The sequence below is a fragment of the Trachypithecus francoisi genome, unplaced genomic scaffold (genome assembly GCF_009764315.1).
Source record: "Trachypithecus francoisi isolate TF-2019V2 unplaced genomic scaffold, Tfra_2.0 Lachesis_group0, whole genome shotgun sequence".
In the NCBI taxonomy this organism is placed as follows: domain Eukaryota; kingdom Metazoa; phylum Chordata; class Mammalia; order Primates; family Cercopithecidae; genus Trachypithecus; species Trachypithecus francoisi.
In genome coordinates this window covers 115670058-115694879 of record NW_022681453.1, presented here as the reverse complement: position 1 = coordinate 115694879, position 24822 = coordinate 115670058, and the positions used below count along the sequence as shown (strand labels likewise).

The following is a 24822-nucleotide window of genomic DNA, read 5'->3' as shown; positions in this document are numbered from 1 at the left end:
CTGTTACTGGTTTAGTTTAAACTAAACCAGCATCTTATGTGGATTTCTGCAGCAGTGTCTCAATTGGTCTCTCTGCTTGACTTCTCTTGCTGCAACTGGGGAAAATTCTTCTAAAAACCAAGTCTGAATATATCCCTGCTTTCCAACTTTCAGTGGTTGTTTTCCTTCTTAGCATAGACTTACAAAGCCCCTGGTGAGCTGCACCCCCTCCAACTTCATTTTACACTCCTCCCTTACGTGTGCTCTGTGAACCTACCATACCTCAATACAGCCCTACCTATCTGTGGATGTGCCATCTTTTTTGCCTCCATCACTGGTCTGTCCACGCTGTTCCCATTGCCTGAAATATGCCCCCTCCTTCCACTTCACCTGGCTGATTCTTACTCATTACAGAGCCTTTTCTGAACCTCCTTTCCCCAGATTTGATGGATTAGTCCTATTTCTCTAGGCTCCTTTAAGCCCTATGCTTTCATCTGCCATAAAATATATCACAGTCTCTTTGTTCATATGTATATCCTCTTAAATTTCTTATATATTCATTCCCTAGAAAAATGCCTAACATTTGGTAGGTGACTAAAGTATTTCCCCAAAAACATTCAGTCAATGAACAATTGAAGAGTAACATCTTCCTTGGCCACAGGTCTATAAAAGAGGGATTATGTGTCATATTGTTTGTCGTGGGTATTTTTTATCAGTGCGAGCTGTTTGCAAGACTTCTGTGATTGTACCTGTGTGATCTGTGCGGAGTGTGGCTTTATGAGTGGGCTGAAAGCTATTCAAAAGACAAAAATAGAAACAATACCATCACTACCTGACATTTTATAACCTTGTTGTCTCTACACCCCACTACTACCATTTATTTATCTTATTGATTTAAAGTGCAAATTAATGATATGTTTGCTATTTAACAAAGCTATGGCAATTAGCACTGACCCTGGGGTAACATAAATTAGCCTAGAAGGGTAGTAAAAACATCCTGTGTCCCATTTTTGTGATGATGAATGTTAAACCATTTCCCAGTTTGCTGACATTAACCAGGCTTAAGCATGGATCAGATACAGACTCTGTGTCCCATGTTCTTTCCAGATAACATGGCACTGGCATAGTAAGAAGTGTATGAAATAGAAATGGTTTCAAAACCTTACACAACCACATAACTCTATACTCCCTGACTGTTTACATTTAACTTCTATGAACCTAAAATCCTCATCTGAAAACTAGGATAAAAATCTGACCTATAATTCCTCATAATCAGGTTTTAAGGAATGTCAGTAATCCATGTACAGGATTGAGAAAATATATGATGCTCAGTAAGTCGTATTTATTATTTTTAGTATTCTCTGAACCTGAAAAGGTTTAGTCATAAAGTTTTACTGATCAGGAGGATATACTCTAGTCACAGCCATTGCTTATGTTATTGTTCCATTCTCTCTTCTGGGTTCTTTACATATGATATTTCTAATCCACATTAAAATTGATATGATAGAAATGACAATCAAATAATACCTATTACATCTCGTAAAATTTGGTAAGATTGGCTCGTTTGTGATGGCAACTCCTGACCACCCAATCCTAGTAACACCTGAATTGTTTTCACAGAAGAACGGCAATATCGCTGTGAAGACTGTGACCAGCTCTTTGAATCTAAGGCTGAACTAGCCGATCACCAAAAGTTTCCGTGCAGTACTCCTCACTCAGCATTTTCAATGGTTGAAGAGGACTTTCAGCAAAAACTCGAAAGTGAGAATGATCTCCAAGAGATACACACGATCCAGGAGTGTAAGGAATGTGACCAAGTTTTTCCTGATTTGCAAAGGTTAGAAATGGCATGTTGTACCACAAAACTTGTGTATTTATTCTGCAATGTTATGCTGAATTTTGAGGCTTTGTGCAGATGGAAAATTTGGAACTCCAAAGAGCTGGACAAATGCACTCGTGACATGTTCAGAAATCATATTTGCCTGGATATTCTCATCTGTCAAATATTTACAGTGAAATTGGAATTAGTTATTTTGCTGTCACATGAAAAATAATGTTATATTATTATTAAATAGTGTTATTAAAAACTGAAGGCTTAACTTTATAGTAAATTATGATTTAGAGAAAGTATAAAGAGTGCAGGAACAAATTAAAGAAATTATATGTCAAGAAACAATAAAGCTGCCCCTAGAAACATTCAGACAATTTTTGAAAGGACTAGATCTGGCATTCACTTAATGACAGGTAAATGATCTCTTTCGATAGAGCAGTAATTCATAGATTTAATTTCAACAATTTATCTAAATTGCATATATATAAAAGAATAAGAGAAGCTTGTTTGATTTCCCAAAGTGTTGAATTTCCTAAAAGGTAAAAGAGAAACACAATTATGTAAATGAGGTAATTCTTTAACACTTATTTTTAACATAATGAAAATCATATTTCAGTGACATATTAACTTGTTATAGCCTTTTGAATTTTATTCTCTAACTTTTTAAAATTGCTGATAACAACACTAGAACCTACTTTTCGAAAAGTATATACTAATTGTCCTACAGAATGGTCTTTAAGATCAGAACAGTTTAGAACAGTTAATGGACCTTTTTGTTTGTTTCTACCTAATGATTTTTGCCTGGGTCCACAAATAATTTTAATAATTGTATTCATTTACTTTGCTTTTAAATCTGGAAATTATCCTTGAAACCTGTAATCAGAATTTTAAATGCACATCACATTATATTTAAGTGGGAATGGTAGTATATCAAATGGCCTTACTCAAGAATGGGAATTACTCAGACTTTGTCTTTGACAGTTCACCTTCAGTTTACCCTTTTGATTCCTTTCCTTCTTTCCTGAATCCTTTTATTCCTCTCATTTTCACCTCACATGTTGCCCTACATCCTCTTCTCTTGGTTACACTTCTTTTAGGAAAGGATTTCATCTAGTAGTTGTTCACTTTAAGGCATAAATGACTAAAAGGCATTAAGCATAATCCTTTCTTAGTTAAGAAGATTGAATAGAAAGAATAAATATCTAGCTTTGAAAATTTAGGACTAATTTAGTTATTGGAGAGTAAACATTTTATGGAATAAGAGGGCTTTCCCAGAACCTTTTAAACTCACCTCTGCCACTTCATATAAATCTTCATAGAGAATAAATCAATTATATATGTTTAGCAAAGTGTGGATTTGTAATAAAAAAAAAAAAACAGCATGTCCCCTTAATATAATTGTGCCCAAATTAAAAAAAAAATGAAGCTAATAAACACAAATGAGTAGGAAAATATTTATTCTGTAAAGTAATATCTCTGGTGTCAGAAATAAAGTTGATTTCCTTCAGTTGTATTATAAAAAATAATGAATGGCATTATAAAGCAAAAATTGACAAACTAAACACTAAAATGTATTTTTTACTTCCTACTAAGAGTATACAGCAATACTTCTTGGGTGGAGAAAGCCTCTTAATCTGCCACGCTGTAAGATTAAACCTGAGTCAACTCTATCTAATGCTGAAACCAACTGTTAGTTTAGTTAATTCAGTCAAACATTTAGTAGAAAACAATAAGGAAATCTAATTATCTGGCATTGCGTGAATTCTCAGCATTTACATTTTGGCAGCCCAGCCATATGGATAAAGCACGTCACTATGCAATTGAATACTAATCATCCAACTGGTATTTTTGGTTATAAATATATAATCTAGCCACATTCAGAGCCTTTATTTTCTGAATATTTTTTACTTTATTGAATGCTGTGTTGTCACTTTATACTTTAAATGATGAAAATTACTTTCTGGTCATGATCTATTCTTCTGCTGTCTATCCTTTATGTAAAATCTTGAGAAAAGAATGCAAACAAAAAAATAGGAGCAAGAAAGAAACAAAGGATGATGTGCAAAAGGTGAAAAGAACTGAAAAGAACTCAAAAGGCTGATCAAGGCTCTATAGATTGAGATAAAATTCCATGAAAGGCAGAGAAATCTCACTGACTGACTGGATTGCTTCTATGTTTATGAAAGCAATGCACATTTACTTTTGTGAAAGTGACTTGCTTTTTCTGTGCCTTGTATTACTGATTAGCTGGAAGCTAATAATACTATGGGACAACATGGAGTTTCTGCTCGATTAGGAGAAGCAAAGAAGGGAAAATTCCTTTTGCTTTGTTATCTTTTTACCCCTACATGCCACATACTTATAATATACTCTTAAAATTAAGCCATATCCTTGGAATTAGGGGGAGGTATAAAATTCAACATATAGGCCAATCTTTTGCCACTAGATTGAAGGGTTTATGATTTGATATATAGTGTAGTGGCATAGATATCATAAAATGGCTTGCCTTTATGGTTTGCTAGGGACGGACAGTGAAAATTGCAATCTGTACAGTGATTTTGGAGGATGTCCCTGACTCATTTCAATGTTAACAACAGTTGTTGGTATCTCTGTCTTAACTCTTTTATTAACATTCCACTCTGTAACAAACAGAGGATTACATATTGTAGATAAAGGTAGGGGCTTTCTTATGACTCCACATACCTGTACTCTCCTAGTACCTTTTGTTCACAGAGATATCACCACCTGTGCTCGGAATAGCATTTCCAACTCAGTTGATTCATGGAGCAGGAAAAATGAGTTCTTATGCCAGTATGAATAGAGTTGTGGGGAGGAAGCTGAGAAAGAGAAAATGTGTAGGAAATGCATTTCTAATTCACCAAGATATGAGAATGGGCACCATTTTCTTACATATACTCCCGCTTACACAGTCTGTATGACAACTGGATAATTTATTCTAGGTGCGCAAAGGTCTTAATTGGCACTGATAGTTATAGTATTCATCCCACAAAGAAATAAAAGAAAATAAAAGAATGCTTTCCTGGTTGGTACTTTTTCTTTTCTATATAACTTTTTTATAGTGGAGCGCTTCAAATATACACAAAACTAGAGAGGGGATAGTATTTTTTCAATCCCATATGTTCAGCTTTAATAATTATCACATGAAGTCAATCTTGTCACTATACCTGCTTTGAATTATTTGAAACAAATCCTGGACATTATATCATCTTATTCAAAAATAGTTTAGTATGTGTCTATAGAAAGTAAGGACTCCTTAAAAACATAAGTTCAATACCACATTAAAAATAATTTCTTAATATTAACAAATATTCAGTAAGAGCACAAATTTCATCAGTTAGAAAGCTTAGTGTTTTGTTTGAATAAAGATCAAAATAAAGTCCACATATAGCAATTGCTTGGCAAGTCTGTTATGACTATTTGAATCTACAGGTTCCCCCAGAGGGCAGTCTCTCTCTCTGTGTCTCTGTCTCTTTCTGTCTGTTTGTCTTTCTCTCCACCCCCCTCTTTCTCTTATTACAATTTATTTATAGAAAATTATAGAAGAAACCAAGTTGTTTTATTGTCGTGCTTCCTCCAGTCTGGATTCTGCTGTTTATATCATTGTGGTGTTAACATCTTTCTCCATCCCCTCTAATTTCCTGTAGACTTGTAGTTACATCCCAAGCCTTCGTTGGGATTTATGCTCAGTGTTTCAGCAAGAAGATTTCATTGATGGTGTCATTTATTTCTACCCGAAGTCACATAATGGATTGCCGGATTCATTAATTCTTTAGGAGCCTCAAAACGAATGTATTCTAACTCTATCATTGTCTCATCATTTATTATCTGGATTAATTTTGCATAGAGAACCTTCCCTTCATAGCCTATTTGTTTACCCCGAAGTGCAGTTCACATAGGAAAAGCAGATATGTGCACAAATATTTTCCCTTTATTTACCAGTTTTAGGAATAATGATTTGGCTTTCCTGCATCTTCCTTGGGTGACCAGTGAGGTTCTGTTTGTGTTTTGAAAAGAGTTGCCGTTCTTATTGATGCTTCACTTGCCCCACCTTTGGTCAGTGGGCATCTCTTCAAGTTGGAACCCTAATTTTTTGGACATTATCTATAAATTTCTTGCCTTTTGTCATAACAAGATGTTCAGGGGCCATCTTGTGAATTTCATACTTCGGATTTGAAATAGGCAATTTTACCATGGAGCTCTGGTTGCTTTATTTGAGGGTAGTATCCCAGTGTGTTATGTGTGTAGGTATTTAATCAATAAAGGTGTTGCAGACATCTTCTATCACAGTAATCCATTATCTATAATATTTGCTTTTCATTATATTCATGCAGATTTCATATACAAATTTTAGAAAATGGAGGCAGACATTTGAGAAGATAAAACATTTTGAACTTTAAAACAGAGAAACTATGCTTGTGAGAAACTTCTAATCATGTTTTTCTTTTAGGGGGCTTAAATACTGCACCCACTTAAAATATTACAAACTTTTTTCCCCCAGTTCTTAGGTTTTGTATATTATGTGTGTATACATACATATATATGTGTGTATATACACATACACACACACACACACACATCCATGCATCCATCCATCCATCCATCCATCCTAGGTTCACTAGAGATTATATACATTAGACAGAATACTTGCCTATGTATTATTAAGCATTTTCTGTTTGAGTGTTTATGTTTCAATTAAGTGAGTATTAGCAATACGTGTTGCTATTAGAATTGTGTAGTGAATCCAAAACTGGACAGCTTGTTGTTTATCATGCTCTTAAATCGGCAGATAATCCCTGCCAGCTGTATCAGATTTATTTTCTAACAACAAGAGCACATCTTCATATTGGTGACACAGTCCAGGAGACACAGTCCAGGAAACATAAAATGCACTTTCATCTGTCACAAGCCTGTTTCTGCTCTTTTCTCCTTCTCAGTTCAACTCCTTTTCCTTCTTATTTCTTTAATTGTCAGTTGGATTAGCAATAAAATGATGTTCTGTTTATGAATGCATCCTTTGTCTTTTAAAATCTGTTGTTCTCTTAACAGCCTGGAGAAACACATGCTGTCACATACTGAAGAGAGGGAATACAAGTGTGATCAGTGTCCCAAGGCATTTAACTGGAAGTCCAATTTAATTCGCCACCAGATGTCACATGACAGTGGAAAGCACTATGAATGTGAAAACTGTGCCAAGGTACAGTGAATTTGTAGGCTACTTGGCCTCTCTCTGTCATCCTGCTCTCTCTTAATCCATCACTTGCTACGATATATAAAAACAAGCCTTCGGAGGGGAAACTATAAATATCTTGAGAAAAGTACACTGAGTGTTGTATGCGAAAAGGCATTAGTAGAGTGTATAAAAACACTTAGTGGGTATCCTTTTATTTTTGTAAGGGAGGAAGTGAGGCTTAATGGTGAGTTCCAGAACTAGGTGTCAGACATCCTTGGTAAATTCCTGGTTCCGCTACTGATTTGCCAGCGTGGAGTTGTTTTATGGCCTTGTGGAGAATGAAAATTTTATCCAATTCATGTTAGTGATTGCTTTTAATAGCAATTTGTGAGGAAGTCACATAAAATTTCTGAATGCCTATTCAGAAAGAATGGGTGACTCTTACATTTGCAGATTTTTCCAACCAAGGGCTCACCGTAAATTATGACTTGGTTCTAATTAAAATGTGTAGAGTCTCTGTCAGTGCTGAACAACATAAGGATGATATGGAAGTACTCAACTTAGACCATAACTGTGAACTATGGTAAAAGTAATTCACTTCTTTTAATTTCATGCTTCTTAATTAACTCAAAAATGTCCTGGTGTCATTAAAGTTGCTTTCTATTTCCAAAACACATTTCCTAGCATTTTAATAGCTTTTTTTTTTTTATGCCAATGGAAATGTCTGTACCCCACCAGGTTACTGGGTAATCATTCTCCTGTGATTACCTTGTTCTGTGCGCATTAAAATTTCGTATGTTTTTTCCTCATAAAAAATTAAAGACATTTGAAATTTCTTTAGGGATGTTTTGCTCTCAGATGTGTTGAGTGGCTTTTTTATTTTTGTTTTTAGTACAATGTCTAAAGGAATGGTTTTAGCTTGCTGGTAAGTCACTGAAAGAGTGTTAGAATTTAACACCCTAGGGAAACTCTTTAAATAGATTTAAGGTATGTTAGTCAAAATCCTCCAAATTTTTGTACACAATGTGTCTTTACTTAAAGGGTGAAAAAAGCACACGTTTTAATAATGGCATAACCAGCATTTTATTACTTAACTCAAGTCACTCTAAGTGGTATCAAAAAGGCCTTGAATAAGGCCTAATGGTGCCATTCATTATTTGCTCAACTGATACCAGTGGATACACCATGCTAAGGATATAGAGCAGAATAATTTACAGTTCCTACCCTAGAGGAGAGTACATTTTGGAAATTGGAGGAGAGTACACTTTTGGTCTTTGGGGTAAAGAAAAACAAAACAAATAAGCCAAATTTCTTCTTGAGTCATCCCGGGTCTTCTTTATTGTCCCCTTGAGTTAAGTTTCTTGATTAATCAGTACTCATTTCCTAGCAGGTTTTCACGGACCCTAGCAACCTTCAGCGGCACATTCGCTCTCAGCATGTCGGTGCCCGGGCCCATGCATGCCCGGAGTGTGGCAAAACGTTTGCCACTTCGTCGGGCCTCAAACAACACAAGCACATCCACAGCAGTGTGAAGCCCTTTATCTGTAAGTTTTCAACACTCCAGCCCTCCTTCCCACATCTGTCTCTCCTCCAAAAGGCACTGTGACCAGGAGAGTGACTGCACATGGCCTTTAGAGGGTCACTGTGTTAGCTATTTATGGTCCAATACAGTAGGGCTATTTATGATTACAAGTAAATCTTTTATCATCAGATCCATGGTATTTTGTCCTTGATTCCTGGGGTGTTTCCTTTTAGAACAAATCAATAACAGGTAGAGGAAAGAAAAGTCATTAGATAATCAAAGGGAAATCTCTCAGGTTGTAGGATTTAATCAGGACCATCAGATTTGTCTCATATCGTAAATGTTCATGGCTTTGTAAAGCAGCAAACAGCAGACATCACTAAATAAGATGAAGTGATTAAAAACCTGTTCTGGAACAGAAAGAGCTGGAAGAACCCCCCCTGGGAAGTGGGGTTACGGCTCTGTGTGCATGTATGTGAGTATATGTGTGTGGAGAGAGCAAGGGGGATGAAATGCTTTTTAATCTACCCATTGTTGCCGATCACAGGCTGTTGGATCTGTAGTTCTCTGTTACTTGAAGAAAAGCAGAACATTTTCACTTAGATGCTGGACATGCTGTTTCTCCTACCCACTGCACCAAAGCAAGTTTATAGGCAATGTGCTTTTAGGGGACATCTGATCTGACCACCTACTTGGAACATCCCTGTACAGAGCACTGTAGTAACATCCTTCAGATACAATAAAACTCAGCTCTCATTTGCTTTTTCTTCTCTCCACCCACTCCTCTTCTCTGTATTGTGCTCAAACATTTTTTAAGTAAAATCAGTTGTTCTTAGTCTACCTGGGCAAAAATTCTGGGCTTCTTTGATTCCATGGCTTGGCTGGACATATAAATGCAATGACTCATTGAGTAGTGCTACAAACTTCAAGACTGATTTTGGACCCAGATACACATAGAATTTGATAGAAGCATACTCAGCACTTGGCAAGACCTCTGACTTTGGTTCGTAATAGGTATAGGAGACACTACTACAGGACCTGATGGAAAAAACTAATTTTCAGTGCCAACATGGAGATGCCAGAGACTAACTCTGCTTTGCCTTGACACAGCCTTCTTTTGTGTGTCCAAGCACCAAAAGAGCTTTTCTTTCCTTTTCCAGCTTACACTAGAGTCCTGTTTTGCTCATATGTTCTTCTGTTCCCCGGGTGAAGAGGACTAGCAGATAAACAAAAGGGTGCTCTCGTCTCCCTTGGGGAAGCTCTGTTGAAGGTCACGGGAAATAAAGCATTCAATAGAAATTTTAGACTTCTTGTCTCAAAAAGGCCTTCCTGACTCTTAAGTCTTAATGCCCTGAAAATGTACTTGGAAGTACTACAGGCATACGATATTAAATAGTTCATTTATTTCTGATTCCTCAGAAATAAATTTTGGTAAGTTTTATTATGTTTTGATGTGAAAAGAACTAGAATAAACCACAAAGAATTCTGATCACTCATTTAATGCTTTCTCTATTATTTAAAATAAAAGTCAGAAAATATAGACTTCTACTCTCGAAGATTCTGGGATCTGGAATTTTAATTGTGTTGAAGACAAATGTTTCACTTTAAAGTGTCACAGGGTGTCCTTTTCCAATCAGATTGCATAAAGTATTTCCCTTGAATTATTTTCAGTAATTATTGGTACATTTAAATAGCAGATGGCATTTTTTAAAATTTAAAATCTGACAGAGAACCATGAAGTAATTATGAATAATAGCCATGTAATTTCAGAACAAAAGAGTTTAAAGATCAGGAAATGGTGCGGAGACTTGAGTGGAGGAGGTTCACCTAGGGCTGATATCTGTTTCTCACCAGAAGGCCACACACCACGATTTACCCCCACTGGTGTGTTTATGGCAACTGTCTCTTATTACAGTGTGCTGCCACGCTTGAGCCCAAAGTTACCAGTGCTAAGGTAATTACTCACTGCCTTTACAGAAACCTCCAGCTTTCCCAAATAGAAACCACATGCTCTAATAGGCTGAATATATTCAAAATGCCTCTTAATTTGTTTAATAAGTAGAAAAATGCAATGTTAACTGCTGGCTAATTCCTTATTACTGAGAAAATTACAGTAGAGTACAGACTTCAACATCAATTGAACCAGTTTACCTGGAGGCCTGGTAGTTTGTAGTATGCCAGGCCCGTCCTTCAAGTGCTGAAAACAAAGCCTCTGCCTAAGAAAACATCCCAGATTCAATGTTCTTGAGCCCAGACACAGACACCACTCAGTCATGTAACAAAGGGTGCCACCAGAAAAGTCAGCTGAACTTCTGTTACTCCAATAGAGAGAAGCTCTTGATTTTTTTAAAGCCATCTGATTGTAAGAAAGAAGTGTGGAGAGCAACATTTCCTTGCCAATAAATGACAAGCCTTTGAAAAACTTATGTCTTGGTTGAATACTCATCAAGACATTTTTTCAATGCCTTTTAAGAGGTGTTGCTTTCATACTTTTTATAATTCCAATAATAAAATGTTGTTATTGTTTGTAGCTGAATTATTCTAATACATCTAGTGAATGTCTGATGTTTCTACCTTCTCCATGATATGATTTTAATTAGTGTATCAAACAATTTAAGTTAGATGTATATTTGTGGTGTGTGGTTAAATCGTATATACTTTTAAAGCCGACTCTGGTCAATATATTCTGGTAAAGTAATTTGAAAAGATGTCACCCACATCTTCTATTCCCATTAAAATGCATGTTATAGCCTCTATAATGTGATTCATCCCACAATTGAAGGCACCTTTAATATTACCAAATGCATTGATATATGCAACAATACAGTTTAACATTTAGTAGTAAAAGAAAGAGATATATCCTCACTTAGTACTTCTTGTTTGGATGTATGTGGGATAATTCAAGTTCTGGGTGAGTTTTGCTTGACTGAAAGTTTATAAAATCTCCTTGGCATGGGGTTTTCATTTTATTTTATTTTAGTTTTTGATTATTATTGCTTTGACTTAGAAGCACAACCATTCTGCACTTAAAGGCAGCCATTGTATGAAAGCAGTAAGTGTTGCATTTTGTCTTCAATTTAATTTCTTAAAATAAATTTGTTTCAACAATTACCAACAAGGTACATCTTGTTTCTGCATGTATTGAACATACACAGAAGTGTTAAAGTAAGCTCACACATAACGTGGCTCAATCCCATAAAGTAAAATAAAAAAATATGATGCTCAGGGTACTGATACTGTATTCCTGCTGGACCATGAAGTGAGTGAGGAATTTTACCTGGTAAAGGAGTTGTTAAGGGTTGCAAAGTTTGGTCTTAAAATATACTTGGCTACAGTATAGTGGCACATGTGTGAGGAGGGAGATTCTACTTTACTGGCAAATTCTTAGTGAAGAGGCATATTTCACAGCTGCACCCAATGCTGTGCCCTTCTTTCTGGATTAGAGCTTTCACAGTGCTCTCCCCTACTGACCATAGCTGGCTATCACACACTGGAGTCAAACCTGAGATAACCAGTGTAGATATGACAACAAGTGGACATGTTTCCCAAGGACGGGGGTTTCATAAATGCAGGAAGGTTAGTGCAACCACTGGTGTGAGGGGAAGTCAGAGGACGTGATCATAGTTCATGGGAACCAGCAATGCAGGATGGGCTACATTCAATTTAGTTTCCTCTGCAGGCTTAAAATAGAGCCATTGTAAATTATGTCAGTCTTTCTCAAATCATGAAAATGATTGTTAAAAAAAGTCTCAGAATACACAATGTGCATTGTTGTGTGGCTTTGATGTGTGAATGATGAGAGCATATGATATAATACCAATTAAATAATAGCAGGGCAGTCACAGGCTTTTTCCCCTAGGGGAGAGGCAATAAAGGTGAAGTTTCTGGTTGAGGATGTTTTATTTTGTTTTGGTGCCTACAAAATAGAATTTTTAAGTACTCTAAAATTTGAAAGGGATTCTTGTTATGTTTCAGACGTAATACATTTTAAGACTTTAATTTTCAACATTATATTAGTATAATTGTGTGGAGAATCAATGCATGATGGAATTTAACTTTCCATAAATATTTAAATACACAAATATTATGCAAAATATTGCACAATGGGGGTGACAAAATATATATACCTATATATATGAAGTATTTGTGCTGCCTCAAGACATTTGTCAGGTTGGTTGCCTTGCTTTGGAATCTAGTGAAATGGGGTTTTCTGTGTTTGGAGCACCCAGATTGGTGCCTCCAATGTCTTTTACCAGCTTCCTAACTGAAATTTTGAGTAAACCAATTGTGATATTTGCTAAATTCAGAAGCAATTGACATAAAGCCTGAGATTCTTTTTTGTTGTTTGCACACAGGTGAGGTCTGCCATAAATCCTATACTCAGTTTTCAAACCTTTGCCGTCATAAGCGCATGCATGCTGATTGCAGAACCCAAATCAAGTGCAAAGACTGTGGACAAATGTTCAGCACTACGTCTTCCTTAAATAAACACAGGAGGTTTTGTGAGGGCAAGAACCATTTTGCGGCAGGTGGATTTTTTGGCCAAGGCATTTCACTTCCTGGAACCCCAGCTATGGATAAAACGTCCATGGTTAATATGAGTCATGCCAACCCGGGCCTTGCTGACTATTTTGGCGCCAATAGGCATCCTGCTGGTCTTACCTTTCCAACAGCTCCTGGATTTTCTTTTAGCTTCCCTGGTCTGTTTCCTTCCGGCTTGTACCACAGGCCTCCTTTGATACCTGCTAGTTCTCCTGTTAAAGGACTATCAAGTACTGAACAGACAAACAAAAGTCAAAGTCCCCTCATGACACATCCTCAGATACTGCCAGCTACACAGGATATTTTGAAGGCACTATCTAAACACCCATCTGTAGGAGACAATAAGCCAGTGGAGCTCCAGCCCGAGAGGTCCTCTGAAGAGAGGCCCCTTGAGAAAATCAGTGACCAGTCAGAGAGTAGTGACCTTGATGATGTCAGTACACCAAGTGGCAGTGACCTGGAAACAACCTCGGGCTCTGATCTGGAAAGTGACATTGAAAGTGATAAAGAGAAATTTAAAGAAAATGGTAAAATGTTCAAAGACAAAGTAAGCCCTCTTCAGAATCTGGCTTCAATAAATAATAAGAAAGAATACAGCAATCATTCCATTTTCTCACCATCTTTAGAGGAGCAGACTGCGGTGTCAGGAGCTGTGAATGATTCTATAAAGGCTATTGCTTCTATTGCTGAAAAATACTTTGGTTCAACAGGACTGGTGGGGCTGCAAGACAAAAAAGTTGGAGCTTTACCTTACCCTTCCATGTTTCCCCTCCCATTTTTTCCAGCATTCTCTCAATCAATGTACCCATTTCCTGATAGAGACTTGAGATCGTTACCTTTGAAAATGGAACCCCAATCACCAGGTGAAGTAAAGAAACTGCAGAAGGGCAGCTCTGAGTCCCCCTTTGATCTCACCACTAAACGAAAAGATGAGAAGCCCTTGACTCCAGTCCCCTCCAAGCCTCCAGTGACGCCTGCCACAAGCCAAGACCAGCCCCTGGATCTAAGTATGGGCAGTAGGAGTAGAGCCAGTGGGACAAAGCTGACTGAGCCTCGAAAAAACCACGTGTTTGGGGAAAAAAAAGGAAGCAGTGTCGAATCAAGACCTGCTTCAGATGGTTCCTTGCAGCATGCAAGACCCACTCCTTTCTTTATGGACCCTATTTACAGGTAAGCGTGTATGGGAGATGACAAAATATGAACAGATATATGAAAGGTGTTATTTACACTGTAAAGTGATGGCTTTTTAACACGTCATTTTTACTATTATTATAAAACAGAGTGAGGTTGTTTGATCTAGTGAACTCATTTTTTATTCTGAAAGTTGGATCATTCTGTTTGAACTTATTTTTAGATGTTTCTGAAGTTGGGGGTTTGGAATAGGACTACAGAATTTTTTTCCCTTGACAATAAATTTATTTTTAAACACTTTATTTGGAGTGGAAAATATGGGAAAATCATATTTAAAGTAAATTGTCAAGTGACGGAAGAATGAGGATCCTGAAGGATTAATGCAAATATGCATGGATACTAAAATGGGTCAGGTTCTTTGGAATAGGGGGGATATATAACAGCAAGAGTCCACTCTTTGTTAACCTACCAACACATCCTTAATAAGGGCTAGTCATATTGTTTCTAAATAACTCTCTCAGGAGCCCCCAAGTAAATGAAATATTAATCACAGAGTATGTTTTGTACATAATATGAGTAGTTGGCATAAAAAATGTCTCTGTTTAATAGCTTCATTATCCGGTTTCCTTTGATGTAACAAAAAAATCTTGGGGTGAAACATACAAGTTTAATAAAAGATCTTTTTGGCAATATTCAGTAATATTCACTTGACCAAAGTGATTTAGTTTTAAAATACTAGTTTTCTTTAAATGGGTATGAATAATATGTTTGTTACATATTTTGAATATTACAAACATTTTCATATTTACTTTCTCATTCTAATCTTGAACATTGTCAAGAGTTCATGGAACATGTGGATAATTTTTATTGAACTTATCTAACATTGGAGTATTTTCATACTTTGCCTAATTCTCTTTTGTGAAGAGGAAGTGTGCTATTATTTAATTCAACAGTATTTATCAAGTCAATATTACTTAATGGGTACTAGAGCTGCAAGTTCTTCTCACTTAAAACTCTTCTTCTATGTATATTATCTACAACGCATTAACAAGGAAACACTGTCAGTATGGAAAGGACTACCCTCATCTGAATATGATAAAGTATTATCAAAGGACAATACAAAATATCCCAGTCCTGTCAGTACCAATTTTGGTTACTCTTTAAAATTATTATATCTTAATTCCTTTGGCAGTCCTGTTACTAGAGAAGGAAAAAAAAGACAAACATGTCTTCCGTATTTTGTGTGTAGATTGTATGTCACATATTTCGGGTCAGGTCATATTTCCAACTCAGTGATGTGTCTCAGTCCTTTGTTAAGATAATTTTTCAGACTTTCCTTTTTGTACCCTCTCAATAGCAACCGGCTTCCAATTCTTCCACACATCTCTTGCACTCATCCTCATCACCTACTAGCATTCCTCTTACTCACTGTGATCTCCAACATCTCTCTGGTGCTTGTCTCAATTAAGACCTAGGCCTGTCATTTTGCCAAACTCATGAAAGACCTAGAACCCAGTTTTAGTGGCAGACTTGGGTTGAAATCTTAGCCTTCTCATGTCTGAGACTTTAAAAAAATCCATAAAGTGTATATAACATCACCTACTTCAATAAGTGAAATAATATGTGCAACACATGTATATCACATATATAATATCAATAAGTGGTAGCTAGTTTATTCTGCTTTAAGAGTGCATACATCTAAAAGTATTTTTAATTACCAAGTTGGTAAAATGAATTAATTCAACATAGATATATTATTTCCCTATGTGCTTAATACAAAATAGGATGGCAAACATTTCTAAAGCAGAAAGGATATATAGGTAAGTTTTATGTGTCTCTCTCTCTCTTCAGAAAGCTCCCCATTGTCTTCTTACCACACCCATCCTATCTGCCTGCCTTCTTTATCAGCAGTGGCATCCAAAGAGCATATATGCTCTCTCTCTGAATATATATTAAATATAATTTACATAAAATATTTATATATTAATATATTATGCTATATGTTTAAATATAAATATATATTGAGAGAGAGAGAGAGAACCTCAAAGAGTGGCTAGCAGTGTACATGCTTGGAAATGCCCTTACTATTATTGACAAATATGGAAGGAATAGAGTGCATATTTGGGAGAACACTTTCTTGGTAGAAAATGGCTGTAGTATTCAAAATCAGCCTTGACCTCATGATTTCAAAATCATCACGCATTCTTGTCTACATTTGGAATGGAAAGGTACTGAATTTGTGACAAATGCCTCTAATTTAGTGACTCCTCATTTTTCACATTTTCTCATTATTCTTATTCCTAGTCATTCAGTAGGGTTTTTCCATTATAAATAGGATCCTCTCTCCTTAAGTACCTGGGAGTGTCATGAGTAATCTCCAAGAAATGGACAGATGTCTTTATATTTTTATGAGTGTGCTTCCCAGAAACCTACCATCGGCTTTATTGTTAGATACTTTAAATGTCAGTGATTATGCAGTGATTGATATGTGAGACTGATTCATCTCCAAAATCTAATTTTAACCTTTCAGAGTAGAGAAAAGAAAACTAACTGACCCACTTGAAGCTTTAAAAGAGAAATACTTGAGGCCTTCTCCAGGATTCTTGTTTCACCCACAAGTAAGTATTTTGTATTTGAGATTTCCAGCTTGTAAACTAACTTGTTGATCCTGAAAAGCAGGTGCAATGAAATGAAAGACATATTGAGAACATTAGGATTTCCTATGACGCTGGTGTAGAAGAACACAGGAAATTCTAGCAGAATTAAAACCCAAGCTCTTTAAAGAAAAATTAGTTAATATATGTGTAAAGATAACATGGTTTCTGTGTTAAATGATTGTCTGCTATTAACTGTTTTTGAGTTAAAGTGCATTTTGGAGTGAGCAGGACTCAGTTAAGAAAATAAATATGCAAGGTGTGCTTTGTGTGTGGTGGTTGCTGATACTGAGAAATAGATCATACTGTGACTCGTCCCAAACTCATGAAGGTCATTCTTGTTCTTTTAGAGCTTAGATAAAAACAGGAAATGAGTCTACCTGACAAGTTGTTACCACAGAGGGTGAAGGAATTTATCTAGAGACCACTGAGCATTCCAGCAAAGCTCTGTAATTGCACAAGAATTCACCACAATACAAAGTGCTATTTGCTGAATAGAGTTGTGTTCATTTATCAAAATATATACAGTCTATCATTGCAAGGAAAATACAAAGCAGCACTATCTCTAATTGGTTCATCCTAAAGTCCTTATACATTTAGTAATTTTTAAAAATGGGTTTACATATCAACCACCATCTGGAAAATCGTACTGAAAGAACAAATACGGTATATAAACATCTTGAATAAGGTTTCTTAATTTAAAATGTATTTTACGTTTGTTTAAAGGATGCAAACTCTGGTCTTTATAGATAGCAACATTTTAATGAAACTTCTTAAAAACAGAGTAGCCGGGCGCGGTGGCTCAAGCCTGTAATCCGAGCGCTTTGGGAGGCCGAGACGGGCGGATCACGAGGTCAGGATATCGAGACCATCCTGGCTAACATGGTGAAACCCTGTCTCTACTAAAAAATACAAAAAACTAGCCGGGCGATGTGGCGGGCGCCTGTAGTCCCAGCTGCTTGGGAGGCTGAGGCAGGAGAATGGCGTAAACCCAGGAGGCGGAGCTTGCAGTGAGCTGAGACCCGGCCACTGCACTCCAGCCTGGGCGGCAGAGCGAGACTCCGTCTCAAAAAAAAAAAAAAAAAAGAAAAAGAAAAAAAAAAAAAACAGAGTAAACTAATTTGTTCTGTTGCAATATGTTCAAACAAAAAATGATGATTCTCTAATAAAATCGGGGGAGTTTATGCCAGCTGTCTTATGGAGAGCTATGAGGTAATTAAATTAATTAAATAAAGATAATGGGATATGATTCTTTTTTGCTTTTCCTTTCTGTTACCTCTTTTACACTTTTTCAAGTATCTTTCCAGAGTCCTGAATAAAGAGTATGAGAGTTGTAACACAGTCTTCTGGGTTAGTTGGATAAATCTACTATTGCTAAAGAACTCTCACTCCCTTTCAAAATGAGATAATGTATGGTTTAGCAGTAAAAGTTTTAGAAACATTCCAGTTAGTATTAATTTTATATAGGAAGATTAAAGAATGTTATTCACATAATTACTTTATGGAAAAGAAGTAAGTTATAAAACAGTTAATGTTTATCGGGACTATATTTTATATTTAGGCTGATCTAAGTAGTACTCGTAAAGTTTCATAGGCTAATAAACTGGAATGTAGCACATATTTTGTGTCAGATATTGTACAAAAAGTACATCTCTCCTGATAGCTTCCTGTATAATTTTAAGTAAATATGTATGAGGATATAATATTCACATATGCATTAATGTTATAATAATTAATTACAGTACTATTAATTACAGAAATCATGATTTTCATGTTCTGCTAATCTTTACGATTTGGTAATTAACCATTTCGAAATTGAGTGCTATGGGTACATGATAGAATGGAGAAAAACCAAAACAGGGATTCAGTGTCTTTTAGTATCTTAGTCTACCTGGCTCTAAGTTTTCCTGTTTGTAAAATGAGAGAGTTGGGTGTAAGGTTTCTATCCACTTTGAAATTCAAAAATGTTTTGCTAACCATGGTAAATTTACCATTTCATAAGATGGGGCGTTTTGTCAACCATTAATTCTGTATGAATTTGCAGCTGTTAGCAATATAGTAGGTATATATTTTAAAATAAAATTATAAGAGAGCAGATATGTTATATTTTAATATTCCCAAATTAATTAAGGATCACAAAAGATGAGGCATGTGTCCAGGGCTTCGAGCATAGCAGTTATTCCTCAGATCTTCACAAACACACCTGTGGGAGTGCAGTGGCAGTGTTTTCCTCCTACACCAGAATGTCACATCTTGGTATAAGGGACTCCCTATTGCTGTATGTTGATACTAGAACAGGACCCAAGAGTGATGATCAAAATACTTAAAACCTGATGTGTCATGAATACCCACCAATCAGAATGCATTTCTGCCATTCTGGAGCAGGATACTGGAGGCTCTTGCTGCACCAACTGCCAATGTTTTATTTGCTGGATAGTGGGACTATCTGAGGAGTGTTTGGGGACGAGGCCAGGGAAGCAGGGGAACATTTAGAGTGCTTAGGGCAAAGGCTATTTACCAACTGTTACAGAAATATTTCATTGTTTTTATAACCATCATGACTGTTTTCGTGTGTCGTGCTATATATAGCTGGGATACAAGCTGGGATACAGGCAAGCCCTCTTCCTCTTTAATCAAGTCTTACCCTTCCCAGAGTAGCTGGAAGAGTTGGCATTTGTGTACACAACATATTTAGCATTGTGCTTGGCATGTGGAAGGACCTAAATGAGGAAGAGCTCTTATTAGTGGGTGCAAAAACATTTTATTATAAATATAAAGGGATGTTATTAAAACACCCTCCTCTCATCCCCTGCCCAATTTCTTTGCCAGGGCCATGCCATGTACTAGGAGTACTTGAAAAGATGCTTATTGTATTCTTGGCATGACCTCACTGCAGAAGTAAAGGGGGCACAGATCAAGGAGCCAAAGCAGAATGACTTGCCTCTGTTCTCAGTGCTTGTTATGATTTCATAGCTAATGTGCTTGCATAAAACTGTTCATTGCTTTATTTTCCATTTAAGTATATTGGAGCAAATCACATGGATTCTCTCAGCTTCTGGATCTTTATTTCAAAATGGGAATAATATCTGCCCTATCTATTTCTTAGGGTTGTCGTAATAATAAAGGGGTATCACATTCTCAATGTTTTAGGAAAAAGAAATAAGAATGCTTCATAGTGGTATTCTCTGGGCAAGTCTGATTTTACAATTTTTGTATATCTTTATATTGTTCTCAGCATATCCCTTCCCATTCCATAATTCCTAGTCAGTGATAAGTGAACACCTTGGTAAATAAAAATCTACTGAATTTTATTGAAAGATTATTAGGCTATATTACTGCCTTTTGGAATAATATGTATTTTAAAAATTCTGTCAAAAATACTTAGAAGATACATGAATACATACATCAAAATTAAAAGATAAATGCCGAGGGTCTCAAGTCTTCTCTTAGTTCAATTCTTGAAGAAGCATGTTTGCTCTATCAGACCAGGTGAGAACTATGTAGTCCTCTAGTTTTCTTTTACAAATCAGTTAGTTTACTCTAAGGGAGAAATAAGCATAGTAGAGGCTTTCTCTGCATATGTGGTTGAAAATTATTTATGGTCACTATAATTTTGAAAAGGAGTTGAATGGCCACAAATAGGTCAGATGCAGGGAATGTTATTACTTTGTGACCTCTGAATGTCCATTTCATTTGTTCCTATTTTGGATCCTTTGCATTCACGATGATAGCCCATTTGAACGTCCATGGAAGTCATTTGTCAATTACACTATTGTAAAAGTGGCTATTATTCCTTGGTTTGATGTTTCTATACTTTTAATATTATTTTTGGTTATTTGCACGTTTTATTTGCAAATGTTTGGCTTTCAATACATCTGCAACAGACTCTTTTTTTACTTCCATTTCTGTCCTTTCTTCATTCTTTTATATTTTCTTTCTTTTAAATTGGCTGATTATCCTGCTACTACATTCCAAGGAACTGAGGAGACAGTCTTTTCCTAAGTTATAATATGTGAAAAATCACTTAAATCTTCTGTTCTTCATGTTCTATTTTGCTTTCAACAAGTGTTTCTTATGGTTACATTTCTTCTGCAATCAAGTTTTCATCCTTTAAAAACTACGTATCTTCCTTAATAAAGACACCACAATGTATATAAGCAAAATATATATCTCCTTTAACCAAGCAAAATGATATTTTAAACTTTTGTGTCTCCTGGAAGAGCTTCTAACCCACTGAAGGTTTTCCCAGTGAATCTTGTCATAAATTGTCATTAATAGCTAGAACTTTTTAGTTTTCCATTAACATTCTTAACTGTTCTGACTACTGATGGTCTGAGTCTTATACTAATAAAAATCAAGTAGTGAATTTCCAAGTACATTATCCTTTGATTATCCTTTTGTTATTCAGTGATTCATATTTGAGTAAATATATTTTCTTTGTTATTAACATTATAAAAATTCAAGAGATTGGATTTTTACAGGAAATGGCTTAATTTTTGGCTATTAGAATAAATTTAGGGATATTGTTTTATAGCAAGTAGTAATTAATAAAAAGGAAGCATCTGATTTGCTGTAAGATTCTCTAGTAGGTAGCGTTTAGCTTTCTTGTAAAAATGAACCTTGATTCAAACATTTCATTTAGGGAAATAGAGGAAATTCAACAGTGTTATAAAAATATTTAATTTTTATTTCCAAAGCTTTTACTCAAGGTACAGTTACATGATAAGCAAAAACTACTAATTTAGTACAAATGTTAATTTCTCAAAGGATAGATTGCAATAAAGATACCAACACAGAAGTAATTTTTTGTTTTTGTTTCAATTTTGCTCCCAGTTCCAACTGCCTGATCAGAGAACTTGGGTAAGTTTCCTACTTATATTTTTGACTAAAATGATGTGGCATTAAAAAGAAAACAGCTTAACATTCTAAATTGCTGTACAGACGTAAAGAATTCTGAACCCCTTTCCATTACATGATATGGCTCCAGCAGATAGTTGACCTGCTTTGTCAAGCTGCATTCTTTCAGTTATAATTGGGCATTTAGTGAGCTAGAAATTGTTTACAGAATGATTTTATTTGATAAATCTGATCCATTCCACATAATTATATCTTGATATGGAACTCTTTGTGGACACCTGGGAACACCCTGTTAAACGAGGCTTCGAAATGGGTCACTAAGTGAAAACAACCATTATTTGGTGGAGCCTGTATCAGCATGTAAAGATGCTTTTGATAAAGCCTTCTAAAGGATAAAATCTGAACTTGTGTGTAGATACAGGCTGATATGGGAATTCACATCCATATATCCCAGGGCAGAAATTGGTTCTGGCTATCTGAAGATATAAAACTAAATGTTTACAAATCCATATGTAACTAGTGAATGGATCTTTTAGCATCTAGTCTCACTTCCTTGACTTTCAGTTGCTATTTCCAGATACAATCAGTTTCAGTTAATATATTAGGGGATAGCTTTTTTTTTTAATTGTGAAAGATACTCAGGATACAAAGAATACTGCTTATTTAGTTTTTACCCCCAAATAAAACTCGGTCAGTGGAAATAACATATAGTTAAAAATATTCTCTAAGTATATGTGTTTTTGTTTCTCTTTTTCACTGAAAATTATCCTGATTTCTGATGAATGGGCAAAATCTTGGGATATAGTTCAGCTGTCCTTTTAAAATCACTGGATAATTATATACAAACTTAGTTGAAGCATTTTAGCACTAACCTGTTTCCTCTATTTGATGTTAGTTTTTCTTTACAAGAAATTTCTTCATTTTATCTCTTTTGTGGAATACGTAAAATTGTGATTTTTCTCATTCTGATAGACTTTTAAGGTTTAAGTTTATTTCAAAAGTATACAAATATTTATGGAGAGAGAGGGAGAGATCAACCCGCTAACTTAGGCAAAGTTGTGCAATAGATGGGGCTGTTTTCTGATTATCCTGGCCTGCATTTCCAGTCTTCTTCCTTTGCATTCCTGCTAGAGATCTGTCTTGAGTATTGTGCCTCATGGTCCTCATCTTTTCTAAGGTACAGTATGACTTTGACAATAGCTCTGTTGTTAGCTGGTTGAAGCTTAAGGTGTTGACCCCCTGCATACATGGCCAATGATTGTGCCAACTTACAAAGGCAATATAGATTTTAAGTTAAACTACCTTTTCTTACAATACAACAGCATAGTGATTGCTGTTGCAATGCTTTGAAACATTCCCATTCCATTGAGTCACAGGTTTTTTGGAGATGTGATTTACATTTGTATTGTAAAACAGATATTAGTAGGGAATATTAAAGATACATGTTTATAATTTTTAGTGGTAAAGAAATCTCTATGTGGATTGTTTGTAACACAAAGGATACATGCTTGAGGGGATGAATATTCCATTCTCCATGATGTGATTATTTCACATTGTATGCCTGTATGAAAACATCTCATGTATCCCACAGATATATACACCTACAATGTACCACAAAAAATAAAGAAAAAACTAAGTGATTTCATAATCATGGCTGCTGAATGTGATACATGGAGTGAGATAACCACAAAATAGGAATATTTACTTCTCCCCCATATGACCATGATTTTGAGATTTCTCAAGATTATCAAGTGAATAAATATAGAAAACTACCAAATCTACAAACTTTCCCATCATAAGTTATTTATGAAAAGTTAGTTATTTTATGATAAAGTCATGTGTAATCTAATTTGTAAAACATTGGGTCACATGATTAATGGTGTTGTTGGACATATCATTTCATATAATCAGGTTGTCACTTTAATAGTTTTAATGAGAAACCTTTTTATGTCATCAATTATTGGCTGCCAGATAATAAATGTTAAGTTAAGTGCTTAGGACCCAGTTGATAACATCTTGCCTGCTGAAATGTTTTTAAAAATACTAACTTTATTTGACTAGAGAGATAGCTACATTTTTTGGTAGAAGCTAGGGAATTCTGTCTAAATATTAGTTTGCGTCAGTATAAAGTTAATAGCCTCTTGGGGACTGGAACAGGGTGAAATGACTTCCTCTTCCAGACATCTGGCTGCAGATAACATCAACTATTATATATGTAAATAAAAATTACTGTTCCATAGGAAAAAAACTGTCATTTACTGATCTTAGATTAGCCTATGACATTAATGAATCACAGGGTAATACATTTTTAAAATATATGATCTAACTTTTACCCCTTTGATTTCCCCATTCTCAGCAAATTTCTTATTCGTCATAGTAGATATTGCTCTTCTCATTTGATTTTTTCATAATTTAAAAACATATAGCTAGATTCTGTTCCATTTATTCCAATTTATCTTGATTTTTAAAATTTAAAATTAATCTCAAAACTTACTATTTCTCCTGCAAAAAGTGTGTTACTTTTGGAGGAACATCACGTGAGTCAGACCAGCCAGCAAGAGAAAGTTGGGGTTTTGATCTGTACACTCAATAGAGCTCATGTTAATCCAATACCCTAATCATAGGTATTGACTACGGCTGATGATGGTCACAGAACTGCCGAGTTGCCCCAACTAGCAGATGTCTGAGTCACTTCTGTTTATCTTAATGTGGAAACTTATTCTTTTCAACTGAGGTCAAGTGCTGTAAGAGCAAATATTAGGAAGATGAAAAGAAGGATTCAACGAAGGCTTTTATGTTGCTTCAGTGGTTGCTGGCTGGGCAGAAAATGTTTTGTGTACGTGTGTATGTGTGTTAACAGTTACCCTCAGCTCACTTCCCATCTTCTTTCCCTCCCTTTCCCCACTTCAATTTAATCCTCTTTTCATTTGACACCGGAAGCCAAAGGTAGGGGCAGCTTGTAAGACACTTGCATAACCCTTATTCTTTTTCCTATTACCTTTAAGAATGTCATTATTTAGCCATCAAGCCCATAATCTATTTTCTTGTTTCTTGATGGTTTTCCCAAATCGAAACAGTTTGAGGAAAAATAATCACAGTGATCTTTCTTCAAAAG

The 24822-nt window shown here is 35.6% G+C and overlaps 1 protein-coding gene across 16 annotated transcripts in view; it reads left to right on the top strand.

The window, feature by feature from the left end:
• Positions 1–24822, top strand: part of MECOM (MDS1 and EVI1 complex locus) — a 616769-nt gene that overhangs the window by 570728 nt on the left and 21219 nt on the right. For 4 of the 16 annotated variants that reach the window (XM_033211641.1, XM_033211645.1, XM_033211647.1 and 1 more), the window contains 6 exons: positions 1600–1816; positions 6878–7025; positions 8389–8545; positions 12879–14235; positions 16727–16814; positions 21684–21710. In XM_033211641.1, the coding sequence (XP_033067532.1) occupies positions 1600–1816; positions 6878–7025; positions 8389–8545; positions 12879–14235; positions 16727–16814; positions 21684–21710 (1994 nt within the window). The remainder of the gene's footprint in view (positions 1–1599; positions 1817–6877; positions 7026–8388; positions 8546–12878; positions 14236–16726; positions 16815–21683; positions 21711–24822) is intronic. The other 12 variants (XM_033211642.1, XM_033211649.1, XM_033211648.1 and 9 more) reach the window with 6 other exon arrangements.